Source organism: Anthonomus grandis, chromosome 16, assembly GCF_022605725.1.
Source record: "Anthonomus grandis grandis chromosome 16, icAntGran1.3, whole genome shotgun sequence".
Lineage (NCBI taxonomy): Eukaryota > Metazoa > Arthropoda > Insecta > Coleoptera > Curculionidae > Anthonomus > Anthonomus grandis.
The window spans coordinates 14,109,712-14,128,786 of NC_065561.1; the positions used below are offsets into that span (position 1 = coordinate 14,109,712).

Below are 19,075 nucleotides of genomic sequence, written 5' to 3' on the forward strand. Positions count from 1 at the left end.
AATGTAAAACAATGTTGTCTCGTCTTGGACGTCCTTGGCGTGCTGGCGCCCATTTTTTCCAAGTATACTGGTGACATTTCTTTGTGACGTACTAGGGCCTCCTTGTTCTTCCTCTTCATCTTCACTTTGTTCATTATCGGTGTCAGACTGTTGTTCAAGAATATCGTTTTCTTCCTCATCTGATAAGTCTCCAAAAATATCTTCAATGATCTCGGGTTTTTCTTCATTTGTCCACAGATTTTCAACTCCGTTACTTAAGACGATTTTCTCTCTTAGAACTATCCATATTAGGAGATGACAAAAAAATCACCTCGAAACTTTAACAGTCGTTAACTGCACACTGGGGTCTGACGTACCCACAGATCCACTAATATCGTAATTGCAAAGTAACGGATTAACGTATTCGGCGTAGCGACTGGCTCTTAACGCGGTCGGCTCTCTACTAAATTTACGTTGGTCAAAAAAGGCACGCCTGCGCGAGTTATATTGAACAACTTGAGCGCCTGGGTTTTTTAGACCCCACTGTGCAGCTCTAGGGTTAAATCTGCGATAAAGACATGTTCTGACAATACCCCAACACCAAAAAGAGCTCTTTAAAAGATCATTCTCTTACAATTTGGCTTCATTTAATAATTTATTAATTATTTAGTGGTGTTGTCTTCTATTTTTTTGCTTTTAAAGTTTCTTTAGTTTATTCTTCAGGTTGTAAGTCTGCTAAATAGTATGGTAGGCAGGTACCACCGGGTTTTGACAATATTTGCTCTTTGCTTAACTATTAGTATATATTAGTGTACATGTATATATGGTTATATAGTGAAAGAAGCAGTGGAGAGCAAGACTTATGAAGCAATCAATATTTAGGTTAGGGCTTATGCAGTATTTTTTAGTAAACTCGAAAATACTATATTAAGCTAAGAAAATATTAATAATTTGTTTGGTGAAACAATAAATAAATATCTGCCTCTGAACAATATCAAAATTAACTTTAATTAATCAGAGTAACTCATTTACTTTATTAGTATTCTTGGTAACAAAATAGTTTGTATTTATATTTGCTTCTATTGGCAATCACATTGAAAAAATAATGTGAAAAAGTCCTAGTTTACCTCCCTCAAAGTTTATTAAGGGAAAATCGGATTTTTTTAAAATATTTACCCAGGCGTGTTCCATACGAGCAGCATCTTATAGCAATTTTTAACCCAGGATTTTGAAATTGGCATGCAAATCCACTTAAGAGGTTTTAAAAGAATCCGTAAACCATTTAAATGACAACCACCATAATTTAATAAAACTACTTCTAAAGAATAGTCAGTATGTATGTTATGCCTAATATACTATAAACCATATCATTTTCTAATTAAATTAATGCCTGAAAAGCTAATATGAACGTGCTAAAATAATAAGCAGGACTATAATAAGTGGCTAAAAATAATAGAAAACCAAGATGCTAAGGAAAGAAAACTTCTAGTTTTACAAATGCATGCTTTAAAATGCTTCTTGCATTTTTTTTATAGGTTACAGGCAATTGATAATTACACTTTCTTCAACTGCCGAGAAGAGATAACAAAATTTCAAATTTCCAGGCAGTTAAGTAATTTCTTGTATTTCATTTTATAACTTCCTAGTGTCACCAATAAAATTAAATTAAGTCTCTCTTCAGGAAATACAATACATTAAAAAGTACATTTTTAATTTGCAGATTATAAGTTGCAAATACAGGGTGACAATCGGGCACCGGATGTTTTTAGAACGCATAGTACGAAGCTTGAGGCAATTAGAGTGGGGTAAGTGCGAAGTTGCGACCTCAGTGCTGCCAACCTTACGGTAATTCCCGTACTTGTACGGTATTTTCAGCTAAAATACGGTATACGGTCCAAACATGCTTAACGTGCGCAGTTGTACGGTAATTTAACACTATAAAAAATTTACCTCTATTTTTACTATTTATTTATAATTTTATACAATATCAAAATGACAAAAAAAACCTTTTTAGACCATGAAACCAAAAATTATTGAGTAATTATTTTTCCTTATAAATTATAAATATGACAATACCGATTTAATATGGCAACATCTTATTTGTTTCTGACGCTCACGTAAAATGTTGATGACTTCGGGGAAATACCAAAACCAAACCTAATAAAGAGAACTTGACCCTTTAAGTTTTCGGCGCATATAAGGTCTTAGTAGTTAGTCTGGTTTGTCATAGTTGTGTGTTACCTCTTTTTATTTATAATGTCTGATAGTGATTCAATCAAGTGATGGAAGTGAATCTATCCAACCAAAAAAGCCGAAAACTCAACACCGTGCTCAGGCACATTTTAAAATAAAAATTAATGTAGTGTGTAGTATTAAAATGTCATGTTTTTTGTTATAGCTATTTAAAAACTCATGGATTGCATTGCCTGAGTTTAGTTCTTGGCTTCATTCTGTACAGGGTAATACTTTTAAGGGTAAATGTGTTTTATGCAATGTGCAATTCGTTAGTGAATTGTACCCCATTAAAAAACATAAAAAATCTGCCAAATCTAAAAGTAATACTTTAATTAAAAATAAATCTAGTGCAAACATTTTACCCAGTTTGTACAGTCACCCAGTACATCATCAACTCATGAAAATAATGTTAAAAGTGCATAAATTCAGCTTTGTGAGTTTTTAGCTGAGCATAATATTTCTTTTGCAACAATGGATCATCTATGTCCATTGTTGAAAAAAATGGTTCCGGACTCAAAAATTGCAAAAGATTTGGCTGTTCAAAAAACTACATCTAGGGCAATTATAACAAATGTTATTAGTTCAAGCCACAAAAGTATATTATCAAATAAATTAAAAACAGTAAAATTTGGCATTTTAACCGATGAATCAACCGATATTGCAGCTGTAAAATCGGCATGTGTAGTAGTTCGGTATTTTAATGAGGAGGGTAGAAAAATTATAACATCATTATGGGAACTAACTTCTGTATTTAATAACAAAACAGAACCACAGTCTCAAGGCAATGCAGAACACTTATTCAGCACAATAATGGACACATTTTATAAATATGAAATACCGCCAAGTAACATTATTGGATTTGCATCAGGTGGTTGTAATGTTAAGATGGGCCAATACCACTGGGTTGCATCAAGATTTAAAAAACTCTGTCCAGGGATTTTCGTTTTCAAATGTATATGCAATTCTCTGCATTTGTGCAGCAGCGAAGCATGCAAAAGTTTACCAAGATCGGTTGAGGATCTTGCCCGAAACGTTTACGCTTTTTTTAAGGTAGGACAGGTCTTTTACAATAATCTTTATACAAGTTGTATTTATACATTTATTCTTTATAGTCGAGCAGCAAACGACAGTGTGAATTCAGGCAATTTCAGATCTTTGCCGAAGTCGATGTACATGAAATTTTACATCCTTCACAAACCCGATGGCTTTCGGTTGCCACAGTAGTGCAAAGAATGTTAGAACAATGGTCAGCTCCTAAATTGTTTTTTACATCGAAGCTATTAGATCAACGTTTACTGGCAGTCGAGCAAGTACACCTGGCTCTGCATAATCCATTTACAAAATTGTATTTTATGTTTTTAAACCATGTTTTGCCCAAAGTTAATACTTTAAACCAATACTTTCAGTCCGAAAAAGTGTTGGTATATAAAAAGCATGAAGTTATGACTAACACTTATAAAGAATCCTGCTTTGTTTTATGGTACGTCGTTACGTCACAACAACCGATCTTTCATTAATTGATCCAACAAACAAAACCTATTTTATGCCTTTAAATCAATTATACCTCGGGGTAGAAGTTTTAAATGAAATAAAAAAGAAGGAAATTTCAGATAGGCCTGATTTGCTCGAGCACTTTTTCGAACAATGTCAACAATTTTATAGTGTCCTTTGTACCGAAATTAAAAAAAGATACGATTTCGATGATTCAGTCCTATTAAAAATGTATATCTTTTCTTTAAATAATGCCATATCCAATAAAATTCGGGAACAATTTCCATCGTTAGCAGCCATATTAACACAAATGCCACGATTTTTTTCTCCCGAGACTGCGCAACAAATAGATGATGAATGGAGGATTCTACCTAATTACAATTTTCCGCCGCAATTCATAACTTTAGATAACGAAATTGATATTTTTTGGGGAAAACTTTACACATATAAAGATGAGGCAAATATTTTAGTTTTCATCAATTTGGCACGTCTTGTTTTAAACATATTATCTTTGCCCCATTCAAACGTAGCTTGCGAAAGAATTTTTAGTAAAGTTAATTCGGTTAAAACAAAAACTAGAAATTCATTAATTATAAACAGTCAATGGCTGTCTTCTGACAAGCCAATGTGTAAATGAAGAAGGAAGCTGTGTAAACTTTTCCCCGAGCAAGGACATGATTTCTAGGATGACCAAAAAAAATATGTATCCTCCCAAGACTGATGAAGTATCGTCTAATGAGGCCGAAAACGAGGACGAATTTTCAATAGAAAATGAATATTAGCACCATGTTTAACTTCATTTTATTTGTTTTGATATTTCTTCTATATTTTTTTGCCATATTAAATATTTTTAGGGCTATTATTAAAAAGGAATATCTATATTTTGTTATTTGTATTTGTTTGCATTATTATTACAATATTGGTTTAATTTCTATTTTTTTTTAATACCTCTTGTTAGCATTAGTTTGAGTTTTGGTATTAGTTTATGTTTATGTTATTTGTGTTTAATTTTGATAAATTAAAGTGTTGAATGAAAATTTGTTTATTATTTTAATTTTTTTTGACCATTGTGCATTGACCAAGTGCAACTCAAAACACATAAAACTGTATATTACCCAATATTCTAAAATTTATTTCAAGTACGGTAATTCTGCTTCAAATACGGTAATTACGGGCTACAAGTACGGTAATACAAAACTCTAAGGTTGGCAGCACTGTGCGACCTCTATAGTGGTGTGGTACTCTTGCAGTGGAAGCACATGTATAAAGCTTGTATGGGGAAGATGGGAATCTTATGTCGGCCTGACAGAAATGACGTTATTGACACTGACTGACAGAACATCATTTGTCATATCATTTGAGCTTGTTTTTGAATGTAACCGGAAGGGTCGGCTAAGATTTTAAATTAATTACTTTTTGTGTCTGTTTCAATATAAGAAGTAATGTAAATTTTAATTGATTTGCAGAAATTCCAGGCTTCCCGTAAGAAAATCTTTACTACTACTACTTTACTACTTCTTTTTGTATTTTCAATTGTTGGTCTTTAATAAAATCAAATTCGGTTGAGTTCAGTAGTTTCACCTTTTTAAATGTTTAATTTTTAATTTGATTGTTATAAATACAAAATGCCTGATCTCTCATTTTCTTTTATACAATCAAGAAATAGATTAAAATTTACCTGTAAATATCCTTCATGTATCAAAGAGTATGTATATTTTAAATGGTTCTGATAAAGATAGTAATAAAAGATTTTTTCTATATCTGTTCAGTGCTAAAAAAACCATGGAAAGAGATGCCATATAAATTTTATTAAGACTTATAGCTATACAATTCATTATGACCCCAACAAAATTTAATAATGCTGATACTGCTGGCTTTGCACTACAAGACATATTTATTTAAACATTTTTTTGTCATTCATATTTTTCACATGAATTATTTAGCGCATTTATTGATAAGGTTTGCCCTGCCTATTTTTTAATTTTATAGACATAGAGACAGAGGTATAGAGCCTAAGAGCTGAGCACCCAGAATAGATGAGAATGAATGGTATAACTTGTTTTTTTTTAAAGAGTTTATTTCTATTTTATGTAGACATTTGTCTTTTAATTAATTTTTTTTTAATTATAGTTCCAAGATATGTTGTTAGTATTATAAGAGACCAACAAATATACAACTATATGTTATACTATAATTATTTTGTATTGTTTCTTTAGGTAATACTCTGTTATAGAATTTTTAAAATCTGTATAATTTTTCTTTAGAAAACAGAAACGAGGATAATTCATTGTGTGTATTAGTAAAATAGGGACATTTTTAACACAATGGTAATGTCTTTAGAGAATGAGAAAATAGCACAAAAACTTCACAGCCTAATCTGTATGGTTTAGGGTAGTTCAGTGTTATACTTTAATACTTTTCAGATTAATTTTAATTTATATATATATTTTTTATAATAAATGATTGTATATTATATATATAATTTTAAGTAATTATTTTCCAGGAAAATTAAATAATAAATGGATTAAAGAAAAACATTGTTTCATTCCAATTTTGAAAAGAGTGATATATAGTACACTATTGTTAACTGATTATTCCAGTACATTAACTCATTTAGATAAATAAAATAAAGCTGAAGAGTTTTATTTATCCTGACCAATATCTGATGCTAACTTGGGATATTGCGATTAAATAAATAAATATGAGATTTCTTATTAAATAAAATTTGAATTTTCGCGCTTCAATTTGGCCACGCCTTTCTGCCATTTTGATTGGTCTAATTAGGTACATCAAGCTGTCAAGTTAGTTACAATAGTTTCCGTTGTCAAGCGAGAAGACGCTAGCAGATTTGTCCGAAGAATTTCAGTCTGTATGCATCAGTTTGTATGCATCCAGCACTTCTCTATATATTTGTGTTATGTGTGTGGAAGTAGAACATCTCATATTTGCATACGATATGAAAGAACCACTACGCAGGGCTTTTTCGTACTTGCTTTAATATTGGTATGCATAGAACGTTTCCATATTGTAACACAATCTTAAGCTGGATAAAGAACAACAGATAGTTACAAAAATTTCTCATAAGGCCTAAAATTTCAGCCCTACAAATTAGAGATTGTCCAGCAATTGAAGGAAAGAGATTTTCAACATCTTGAAGTTATTCTGAAGGATAACTTAGGTCAGTATCTTACAATGAGCGTCATTTTCACTTAGTTGGAGCAGTTAGTAAACATAATTACAGATACCCACTGGGCTCCTGAAATCCACGAAATATCCATAAGCGACCGCTACATTCTGAAAAAATCACTGTATAGTGTGCTATTCATCCAAGCTGGTCATACCGTCACAGTTAATTCTAATCACTACGTTCACAAGAACCAGATCTACTCAGAAAAGAGATAAACCCAAGGAATGTGTGGTTTCAGCAAGATGGTGCCACGGCTGCACATACTGCCAACGCTTCAATGAATGTTGTCAGCAACCTGTGCCCAGGAAAACAAATTTCACGTTTTGGAGACGTGCCAGGGCCTCCTAGTTCTCCAGACCTGTCCATATGTGATTTTTTTCTATTGGGGTATTTAAAGAGCATATGCTCACAAGCCTCGTAAACTGATCGAGTTGAAGAACGTAATTTGCCAGGAAATCCTGACTATTGATCGATCGATGTTAGAGCGTGTTATGGAGGATCGAAAACTGCATCCAACTTGATGGTCACCATCTTGAAGACAGAGAAAGGCCATTAGGATCCTCGAAAACCTGGACCATAGGGCGGAGTGTAGAATGCATTTCTTAAAACTTAATATTTTAACTGTGCCCTGTTTATATATCTACTATTGTCTATCGCATGTCAGGGTCAATATCAATAACTATGAAACTTTTGAAGATCTACATTCACATTTCACTAGAAACAACACTAATATTCATACAGAATTTCATAGAAAGTAGTGTTAAAAAAATATCTTGAGTTTTTTTGGTATCGATGAATTTATCAATAATAACTTTACTGACGTTACAAACTATACACTTTATATTTAAGCTTGTGTACCGGTGCCCTTGCTTTTAGCCAATATGTAATTCATTGACTTGTGTAAGCTTTTGTGTTGTAAATGGCATAATATAAGCTTCATTTTGATGTTAATAAAATGGTATTTTCTTGCAAATTTTTTTGTGTAACATTTATTTCAAAATCGGCCTATTACCAGTTGTCACCCCGTACAAAGCTATTTAGGAGAATCGAAAAATTGTGGCTAAATCCCAATTAGTTTCAATATATGCAAACATATGACATTGTTACCGCTAACTCCTAATAACGACATGGCAATAACATGTAAAGAAATATTGAAACATCCTAATATTGTTCAACGTTTTTACTCTTGGTTACTCAGTTAAAACCCAAAAATTTCCTTTTTATGGAAAATAAACCTAAAGGAGTGAGTTATTGGTATTTGTTTGCGTTTGCAAAATTATGATACTAAGACCATATTGCTACATCTTCCCCCAATTAGAATATTAAATATATCAATTAAAACTGAACTCTATATTTTTTTTAGTATTAGCCTTCACCAAGGTGCATAAAATGTCTAGCAACTAAAAGATCCTATCCACATGCAATAAACTATATATATATTAGAGTATCTACAGAAAAATTTACAACGCAAATAAATAAATAAAATAAATAAATAAATACACACTCAATTACATTTATCTATAGAGTTCAATTTTTATACGAGAGTTAAAATTAGTTACTTACCCAAATAAATTTTGCCCCAGTGTGTTGCTAAAATGGAAAGGTTCATATCAATTTCCTAACATGAAATGTTTATCCCAGTACTTCAAATGCAACAAATTATACATACGTGTATCTGGTTAGTTGGCTGAACTCTCCTGGGCTTATTCGAGTTAGTGAACCCGTCAGGCATAGGCGTGCCCGCTTTTGGAGAGCAAATATTCATTAAAATCGCAAATTTTTCAGACTCACTTAACAAGGTCGACTTCCCTGGACCCTCGGCGAATTGCTGAGGTGTCAAAGTTAAAAACCGGATTTTTTTAATGGCATCACGGACAGTTGGATGGTTTGAGTTACTGCTGCTTTCTCCAACAGAAGCATGAGCTGGAAAATCATTTAAATATACCTAGTTACTGTAATTATTTCACAAGATTTTTTAAATTAAAACAGCAAATAATAGTCCTTCAATTCTTACTTTACATACTAAGAAAACACATATTATGATTTTACAAAAAGTTATTTAGTATAACAAAATTCTTAACTTTTGAAATCAAATTCTTTGTGTCAAGTAAGTTGTTCAAGCCCTTCAATACCTTGTTCTTTCAAGTAAGAATTGAATAACCATAATACCCCTTTAAGGGTTGGAAAAACCGAATTACCTATTCCATCATCTAGTCTGGGAACTTTGACACCTGTCTGGCTTTGCCTAGTAGCATATCTGTAAGCTGCATTAAAGAGCTCCAGTTCAGAGTTAATGTTTAGCTCTTCCTGATCAAACACCGTTAAGATGGTACTGAGCTCTACGTCTTCAAAACTCGTTTCTGTTAAAACTTGAATGGTTTGTTCTTTAATTATCTGGAAACAATTGGACAGTGAATGTCAATTTTTTTTATGGAGCTGTAATCATTTGTACAAGGAGAAATAATGGGATGGAAAAAAAACTTAAAAGTACAGGAGTTGTGTAGCGTATTTTAAATTGCCAGAAAATCAAGAAATAATATAAGATCCGCCGTTTTCGACATATTTGCATTTTAAAAAGATGGCTATAATCAATTAACAACTTACATCATATATCTAAATGTTCATCTATTATTTCTTCTAATTTAAAAAATTGAATGCATTTTTAATACATATTGTTTAAGGATAATTAAACCCAAATAGATTATTGGTGTTATATTTGATGAAAATTTGAGATATAGTTTCAGCACTTAAATTATTTTGACTTTTCAACTAATTTTAAGAAGAAATGCTATTCATATTTCGAGGCATAAGACACAGTTATTTAAAGGATAATTTTCTCTAAGCAGGTTCTTTGCGATGTTGCTTATGTTGTGAGTGATCGTCTTTTGGATATTATCAATACATCCTTAAGTACTGGGGTTTTTTCGCAAGCCTGGAAACATTCTACTGTTGTTCCTGTTTCAAAAGCGCAAAACACTAAATTGTGTAATGAATTTCTTTGAAGTATGTGTTAAGGAACAGCTACTCGAACATTGTAATATAAATAAAATAGTTGTGCCTAACCAATCGGGGTTCCGTGAGAATCATTCATGTGAGTCTGTCATTATTAATATAGTTGATAATTTTCTCAGGGCCCTTGACTCTGATAATCTAGTACTTGCTGTGTTTTTGGATTTTAAGAGAGCGTTTGAAACCGTGAGTAGAGAAATGTTAATTAGGAAATTAGAACGGTTAGGCCTTAAACATAATGTATTGAAGTGGTTTCAATCTTATCTAAGTGGTAGAGTTTAGCGAGTCATGTACAAAAATAGTTCATCTAAAGTGTTAATGTAAAGCATGGTGTGCCGCAGGGAACGGTCTTGGACCCCTTGCTATTTTTATTGTATGTCAACGATATGGTGGAGGTAGTGTGGGGGTGTAATGTGGTGTTGTTTGCGGACGATACAATCTTATATGTGGTAAAACTTTACAACGCCATTGCTCTTCCTCATTTACAGTTCTGTTCAACATTATTGTTGCCAGAACTGTACAACTTGCCACAGTATAGAGTTGACCAACTGGAAAGAATTCAAAATAGGGCTATGAGACTGATTCTAAATTGTTATCGTTACACGCCTGTTGTCTCTATGTTGGGTGTCCTAGATATATTGTCTGTACATCAAAGAATTTTTTATAACGTTTATTTGTTTATTTTTAAATTAAAACATCAGATGCTCCCCGATTATATTTGTAACAAATTAAGAGTTTTTGGAGATATACATAACTATAATACGAGAAATCATATAGACTTCATACTAGTCGACAGATGTAACACAACCCAAATGCATAATTCTGTTCTATGCAAAGGTTTAATACTATTTAACAACATGCCCGCTAACATCAAAAATTGTATTACTTTGAATCAATTCAGAGGGCTCTTGAGAAAATTTATTATGAATAAGTAAAATTGTGTTTGTTATTTTATTATGTTATTTTAATTATGTAGTTCATTAAGTTTTACTATAGTATGCATTGTTTCCACTCCAATCATCATCTTGATTGTTGGTTTATCTATTGACTGGGTATTTTTGGGCCAACCGGGATACTGGTTACAGCTTCTTGGAACTACCGAAGCATTTCTAAGTATTACACGGGGGGACCAATGTGTCTAGTCAGTAAGCTCAACCAAGTTCCAAATGTGTGTCATCGGCTGATTGCAACCAAACCGACTCGATCAACCTGAGTCGACATTATTTTTATTATTATAAGGCAAACAACAATTAACTGTGCTTTTAATAAGTGGGGCAAGGAAATAATGTTTAGGTTAAGTCTAGTTTTAATTTATGGTCTACCTCTGACAGGATATTTCTGGAACCGGGATGCTGTTTCTGGATTACCGAGACCATCCATGGACAAACCGGAGTGAGTTTATTTTTCATTTATGTTTTTATTGAATGTAGCTTCTTGCTAAATAAATATATTATTTATTTATTTATTTATTATAATTTTATTACAATTTTGCATATCATATAAATTCCCTAAATTCAGAACTAGATCGACTAGGTCTAAATTTAGGGAAGAACTAGATTTTTGTAATACTTTTCGTAAAAAGATTAACGTCTAATGAATGAGCTGGGTATAAATTGAGTGTTTAACTGTACATACATGAAATTGAAACATACAAACAAAAACTGCAAAGAACAATCCAAGAAATATAGTTAAGTAGTCGATCTAGGTCTAAATTTAGGGAAGAACTAGATTGCATGGTCACCCATTTTTTTACATGACTTTCAGAGACTCAGAGAAATATTTGATTTAGACATTCTTTAAAGTTGAGGATATTAAAAAAATTTTGTACTTTCATACCTGGGAAACACAGTCTCTCTTCAGATGCCCATTTGAATGTATATAGTGGCATATTGTCAGTATATACAGAGCTCGAATATTGCACATATCATTTGAGAACAACTGATCAGGTTGTACAATATAATTTTGAATGGTCATTAAAGCTTGAAGATTACTTGTGTACATTTCACCCCATACTAGAATGCCATAGGTCAATAATACTTGGCATTATAATAAAATTCCAACAAAAGCCCTATACATCATTATAACTATATTTATTTAAGATATTTTGTTTTTTCTACATTCCGAATTCTATGACATAAATGTGGTCATAAATATAGTAAGCAACCTTGTAAAAAGCACATTCAAGACATGTTTTAGCAGTGGTTCTGAATTTCTTTAAGCCTAGAAGGCATTGAGAAACAACGAATTACTTTTACTGACTTGCACTTATATCTTTTTTTTGATAAAGAAGACTTTTGCTATGTATTTCTACTAAAGACTAGTAGGCTATAATATATGTTTAACAAACAGGATAATACCTTGTTAGATGCTACACCCATAGCAATATATTCATTCGTTATAATTCTGTGACTGGACAAAAGCTTTTGACCCTGTCAGTCATGAAATACTACTTCTGCAGCTTGACATTTATGGTTTTAGAGATGTGTTATTGAATTGGTTTGGATCAGTCTTTCCTATGCAGGTGGTGATTTATACGACATGACTATTGACTAAATTGAGCGGTCAGTCCTGCTGTTCCTCTTATATGTCAATGATATCTGTTCAGTAGAAATTAGTGGCCTTTAACTCTCTTTGTGGCATCATTCCAATTGACTTGTGTTGCAGAATAATATCAATGATTTGCAAAAAGATTTGGTTCAATAGCAACTTACTCACATTTAATACAATAAAAAATGACATTCTTACTTTTAGATGTAATCTTGCAGATGTTGTTCGTGATACAAAAAAGTTAAGTTAAACAATCCAGGCAGTTGACAATTTCTAGGTATTATAATGGACAATAGATTTAACTTTGGAAATCAGTGTTGTCTTGTCAAGAAGAATGTATTCAGATTGTTTTGCCTTATCGCCTACTTCTTGGGATTTGGATTGGCATATTTTGCTCTGATTGAAAGTAACCTGAGATATGGACTTCTTTTTGCCTAGTTACAGTAGTAACCTATTTCAAACTATTTTCATTTTACAAAAAAAAAGCAATTTGAATTAATGTACAATGTTGTACAATTAAGGGATTCATGCAAGCCTATCTTTGTAAGAAATAAAATTATAACATTACTCTTTATTCTTGATAGTGTATGTTTGGTTTTTAGAAAGTATAGCCATTTAATTGTGCAGGAAGAACATCTTACTCAACAGTGACAAAATATTCTCTACCAATACCCACTAATACCTAATCAATAAAAGAGATCATTTATTTATGATCCAAAGAGAATGTACAACCACTTACCCCTTAACTTGCAAAACATGAAAGACTTTAAGAAATTCAAATGTAAATGTAAGAAACTTCTAGTCAGCAAAGCATAATATAATGTGCAAGAATATTTTGGTGATCAACTTACATCTAGTATAAAGTTTAAGTTAATAATAATGATAATAGTAAGTTTTTATATTGTAATAATTATATACTTGTATTTTATCAGCTATAACCTCTAAATGTTTTTGTATTGACTTAATTGTAATTACAACTTTGTGAATGAGATCTATTGGATAATCTGATAATAAAGCATGTTTTGAGTTTGAGTATAAGGCTTAAAAATTGTAGAAGAGGGAAGAGGAAAGTGGCTGTGTTTGCTCGAAAATGAAAACAAAACATAAAGGAGACCAACATTCTTCTCTTTTTAAATACTATTTGTCCTGTTTAGTGTTCTGTATAGTCTTAAGTGTGTCTATATTTTATGTATAATTTTAATAATATCAAATGTATTCCCACTATGGTAAACTTCTGGGCTTAACTGACAATTTAACTGAGCTTAACCGACTATGGATAGTTTATTTAGTAAATATTTTGATATTGATAATTGTAGGATTGTTGTGACAGGAGATTACAACATTCCTGAAATTTCATGGAAAAATGAAGTAACAGGTATTAGTGTACAGTGCAATGCTACTTCACCAGCAAATAGTATATCTAACTGTTTTAATTTTCTTAACATGTATCAACTTAACTTTGTAGTAAACAGTAGGAATACTCTTTTAGATTTAGTTTTTTCGGATATAAAAGATATAGATGTGTCAGAAGCTATTGACACATTACTGCCAAATAGTACTCATCATACTGCCATAACTTTTGGAGTTCCTACTAATTGTGATAATATATCCAGTAACTATGAAGAGTATTTTTGTGACTATAATAATTGTAACTATTTTCCATTAAATGATTTTTTTGCAGGGATTGATTGGCAAACTTATTTTGCAAACTTAAATGTAAATGATTGTGTGTCATTATTTTACGACATTTTATTTCAGGGTATTCAGCATTTTGTACCTTTTAAAAAATTTTAAACCTCATCCTTTCCAAAGTGGTTTAGCGCTGAACTACGTAGGATGGTCATAGAAAAAAAGAAAACCCATAAATTGTACATGGAGTCAGGTAAAATTTATGATTATGAAACATTTGTTACACTTAGAAGAAAGTGCAAAGAACTTACAAAAAATTGCTATGATGCTTTTATAAATAATATAGAGCACAATATTAATGATAATCCTCAATCTTTTTGGTCATTCATTAATGAAAAAAGAAAGCATTTTATGTTGTCTCAAACAGTTGAATTTAATGGCATTAATAGTCATAATAATCAGGAACTTGTTAATCTATTTTCTGACTTTTTTCTAGTGTATATAAAATGCCGGTAAAAGATCATTCCAATAATTATGTTTTTCAAAATTGTATAAATGTAAATTATTATCATTTTAGTTTAATTGATGAATAGATGGAATAAATTCAATGCCATTTAAACTAAGTATTGGGCCAGATGGAATACCATGTTACTTTTTAAAGAAATGTGTTTACACTTTGGCTATTCCTCTAGCAATGATTTTTAACAAATCAATGGAATCAGGAATTTTTCCAGATTTCTGGAAGGTGAGCAATATAAAACCTATATTTAAATCAGGGAATAGATCGGCTGTTGATAATTATAGGAGAGTCTGCATTCAGAGTGAAATACCTAAACTGTTCGACTCCCTTGTTGCTAAAAAACTGTACAGTGATTGTCATGGTATACTTAATAGTGAGCAGCATGGTTTCATAAAAAATAGATCTACCAATACAAATCTTTTAATGTACATAAATTTTATTTTAAGCAATATGGAGCAAGGGTGTCAAGTCGACTCTGTTTATACTGACTTTTCCAAGGCTTTTGATAGAGTGGACCATAATTTCTTGGTTGCAAAGTTAAGGGCCTTGGGAATTAGCGGTAGGGAAGCTGATTGGTTAAATAGTTTTCTAACTGATAGAATGCAGAGAGTCAAATATGGTAGTTCGGTGTCTAGACCTATAATTGTTTCATCAGGGGTACCTCAAGGGTCACACTGCGGTCCCCTTCTGTTCAATTTGTTTCTATTAGATTTACCTCAAAATATAAAAAATAGCTCGGTACTAATGTTTGCAGATGATGTAAAGATATTTCGGCCTATTAGAACAATGACTGATGTTAAGCTTCTTCAGGAAGACATTGATAATTTTTATGGCTGGTGTCAAGCAAATCATATGGACCTTAACGTAAAAAAAATGCTATCAAATATCATTTTCAAGAGTAAAAAGTCCTATTTCTTACAATTATTCCATCAACCATACTAACTTAAAGGTTACCGATGAAATGAAGGATCTTGGTGTTGTATTGGACAGCAAATTATTATTTGATATTCATAAATCGGGTATTATCTCTCAGGCTCATAGAATGTTAGGTTTCATCATACGGTCTAGTAAGGACTTTTCAATTTTTACGATAAAGAAACTATATTGCTCGCTAGTTAGAAGTGTTCTGGAGTATTGCTCACCTATCTCGAACCCTTGTTATGTAACACATGTAACTGCAATTGAGCGAGTGCAGAATAAGTTTCTTCATTATATTGGTTACAGGTGTGGTTATATCAGAGATGATTATTCTTATAGTGAATTAAGATTGCTACTTAATATTGATACTTTGGAAGGGAGGAGACTAAATCTTGAAATTCATTTACTTCACAAGATTATTAATGGTGTAATTGATTGTCCAGATCTTTTAAATCTAGTATGTCTGAATGTACCTATAAGAAGGAATCGGCATACTAATGTTTTTTATGTTCCTTACCATTCTACAAATTATGGCAAAAATAACCCTATTACAAGAATGTTAAATAATGCAAACTCTATGCAACAATCTGTAGATTTTTTTGGAACTTCAGAGGCAAGATTTAGAGGATATATTGTGATATATACTTTAATTTTTTTTTTGTATAGCAATGTATATCTATACTGTATTTAGTAATTAGTTCTATTTATTGTAAAATGGCAAGTCCGTAAATAAATTAAAAAAAAAGAAAATAAAAATTAGCACTGATGATGGCTTATACGCCGAAAGCACTCTGCTAAGCTTTTAAAACAAAATTGCTCTGAATACATCTGGTTTGATTAATTTGTATTTAAAAATTGTAGGCCTAGCTGACATTATCAACTTACCCTTATGCATTTTTCCATCAACTGTGGTGCCTCAAAAAGCTTAGCAAACTCATATGCTCTACAAGCGTTTTTAGGAAACAAATCTGACCACAGATACTTCATACATTCTTCCACTAAAATTGGAAACATATACTTTTTAGCAGCATAGCACAGCTCACATGCTTGGTCAAAAGATGTCAAGTTTATCTTATCAGTATAAATATATCTAAAATAAAAATATTTAGTAATATTTCATTTAATAAGTATAATTATAATATATTACTCTAGTAAAGCCCTAAATGCATCTGGCTGAACATCCAGGATCACTATTGGATCCTTTTCGGCCATGCCACCAAAAAACATTGCTTCGAAAACTGGGCTCGCCATAGCAAGAAATAACTTGTGACATTCCAGAACTTGCTGAATTGGTTCAGTGCCAACGATAAACCTGCAGTCACTCCATAGACCGGTTTCTAACAAGTATTGACCCCTTTCCTTAATATTCTGCTTTGATATTTGCCAGTCGCAAATTAGCGGTTGAGTGGTTTTACTCATCTGGAAAATAAGGAATATCTTTTATTGCTTTGGAAGTTCTTTGTGACTAGTAGTTGTTGTAATTGTATATTAAATTATAGAGGAGAAGACAAGAAAGATAAAGGAAGAGAATTTTATTGAAGTAGGTAGTCCAAAATTGGATTTTTGTTCTACAACCTTCAAATACCAGAGTCCTAAAGGTTGGAAGTAACGTTACCTTCAAAAAATCTCTGCCTTGAAGTTTAAAATTTAAAAAAAAATGTTCGAAATGATCAATATAAACAAAATAGTAATAATAATATTGTTATAACTATTGTATAAATAAATAGATTTATTATTGGATTAAACTGTCATTTAATGCTGACATGTGTCATTGGCTCAAGCTCAACTCGTGAAGCTGTTTTTAGACGAGGAATTGGCGATTACGATGCTCGAAAGCGACGTAAGCGATTGTTAATATGGATTTAATGATTTCTGAGTATAATTGGCAAATTGCTAGCTAGCTTGTTTGTTACAATTTATTGTATATATGACAATTGGTTATTATTCGTTGAATTAGTCCAAAGTACAGTCACTTTAGTTTAGCAACATTCTAATACCAGGTTCAGGATAAGTACTAAGCATTGTAAATATAGTTACCTTTAATAAACTGCCTTCCAATTTAAATTTAAAAATGTTAACAATTCTCACTGCAAACAAACTAATAATAATGTTATTACAAATATTGTACAAATAAGTAAAAGGATTATTCCATTAAACTATGAATAAATTCTGACATGAGGTGTCACTGCCTCCAGTGATTTCCTGACTGATTTCCAATGGCGACTTCAAAACTAGCACAATAAAATAATTGATATGTATTTTATCAATCAGATTTCTAAGAACAATGGGTTTTAAGTGTTTTCGTTAACACATTGAGGGATAGTGCGAAAAAAGTCGATGTTCCAAAAAAATTACATTGATAATTGTAGAAAACCATCAACCGATTTTTTTCATATTTTGACTATATATATAAAATAGGATAAAAAAACAACTTTGGACGCCATACAGTAGCCATAACAGTTGTGACCCATCAACATTACTTTCTGACTTTATGAAAGGACATATTATACTGCATAAGCAGAAATGTTTTAATGACAATTTTGGGACACTATACTGCTACAGCAGTATAAATCTTTAAAACGTTAACTTAAAGCAACTTTTATTTTAAAGTAAGAAATAAAATACACCTTAAACTAAAAACAAGTTCCTAAGGCTAAAATGGTAATTTTCAAAGCATGTAGGTCATGTAATATCTCTCCAGCTAATGTTTTATCAGACTGTTTTAATTTTAATGATATGTTTCAATTAAACATTGTAAAGAATAGCAGACAAACTCTTTTAAATTCCCTTATAACCCGATATTTTCGTGATCTACTTGATGAGAACAATCTGCTGGTATAGTTAGTTCGAATTCGCTATCGGGAAAATTCTAACGGTTTTGTCTTAGTTTCGTTGTTCTTAATCCAACGAGACCATCTGCAAGGTCGTAGCTTTTACGATAGCCGAGATATGGCATTTTGATGCCCATTTTTGGCCTCAAAAACGAGGTCGAAAAAATACTCGATTTCTTAGTTCTGCTCGGATTCCCTTATAACCCAGTATTTTCGTGATTTACTTGATAAGAACAATCCGCTGATATAGTTAGTTCGAATTCGAAAAAAAAGTATATTTCTCAAAAAAATCCAAACGGGGGGGTATACCCGAAAAATGAAAAAACCCAAACTTTGAACTTTAACATCTCGGCTTCTATGGGAGCTATCGGAAAAATTCCAACGGCTTTATCTTAGTTTCGTCGTTCTGAATGCAACGAGACCATCCGCAAGGTCGTAGCTTTTACGATAACCGAGATATGGCATTTTTGATGCCCATTTTTCGCCTTAAAAACGGACGTCGAAAACGACTATTTCAGGATTTTCAAAGTGCTCTCATTTCCTTAGTTCTGCTCGGATCCTGTTATAACCCGGTGTTTTCGTAATCTAGGTGACCCAAATAAGACGCTGGTATACTTACTTTGATTTCGAAAAAAATAAATTTTTGGTGAAAAAATTCGATACGGGGGGGTATACCAGAAAAATAAAAAATTCCAAACGTTGAAGGCCAACATCTGGGCTTCTGTGGGA

General features: G+C 31.9%; 1 protein-coding gene across 2 annotated transcripts in view; it reads right to left on the reverse strand.

The window, feature by feature from the left end:
* LOC126745780 (BTB/POZ domain-containing protein 6-B-like) overlaps positions 1-17,720 on the reverse strand; it is a 35,316-nt gene extending 17,596 nt beyond the window's left edge. The window contains exons 1-6 of one of the 2 annotated variants that reach the window (XM_050453774.1): positions 17,553-17,720; positions 16,663-16,934; positions 16,401-16,605; positions 9,091-9,286; positions 8,562-8,815; positions 8,456-8,482 (exon numbers count right to left, since the gene is read on the reverse strand). In XM_050453774.1, the coding sequence (XP_050309731.1) occupies positions 8,456-8,482; positions 8,562-8,815; positions 9,091-9,286; positions 16,401-16,605; positions 16,663-16,934 (954 nt within the window). In that variant the 5' untranslated portion in view covers positions 17,553-17,720. Of the gene's footprint in view, positions 1-8,455; positions 8,483-8,561; positions 8,816-9,090; positions 9,287-16,400; positions 16,606-16,662; positions 16,935-17,130; positions 17,273-17,552 lie in introns of those variants that run through there. The other variant, XM_050453773.1, reaches the window with a different exon arrangement.
* Positions 17,721-19,075: the final 1,355 nt, after the last annotated feature.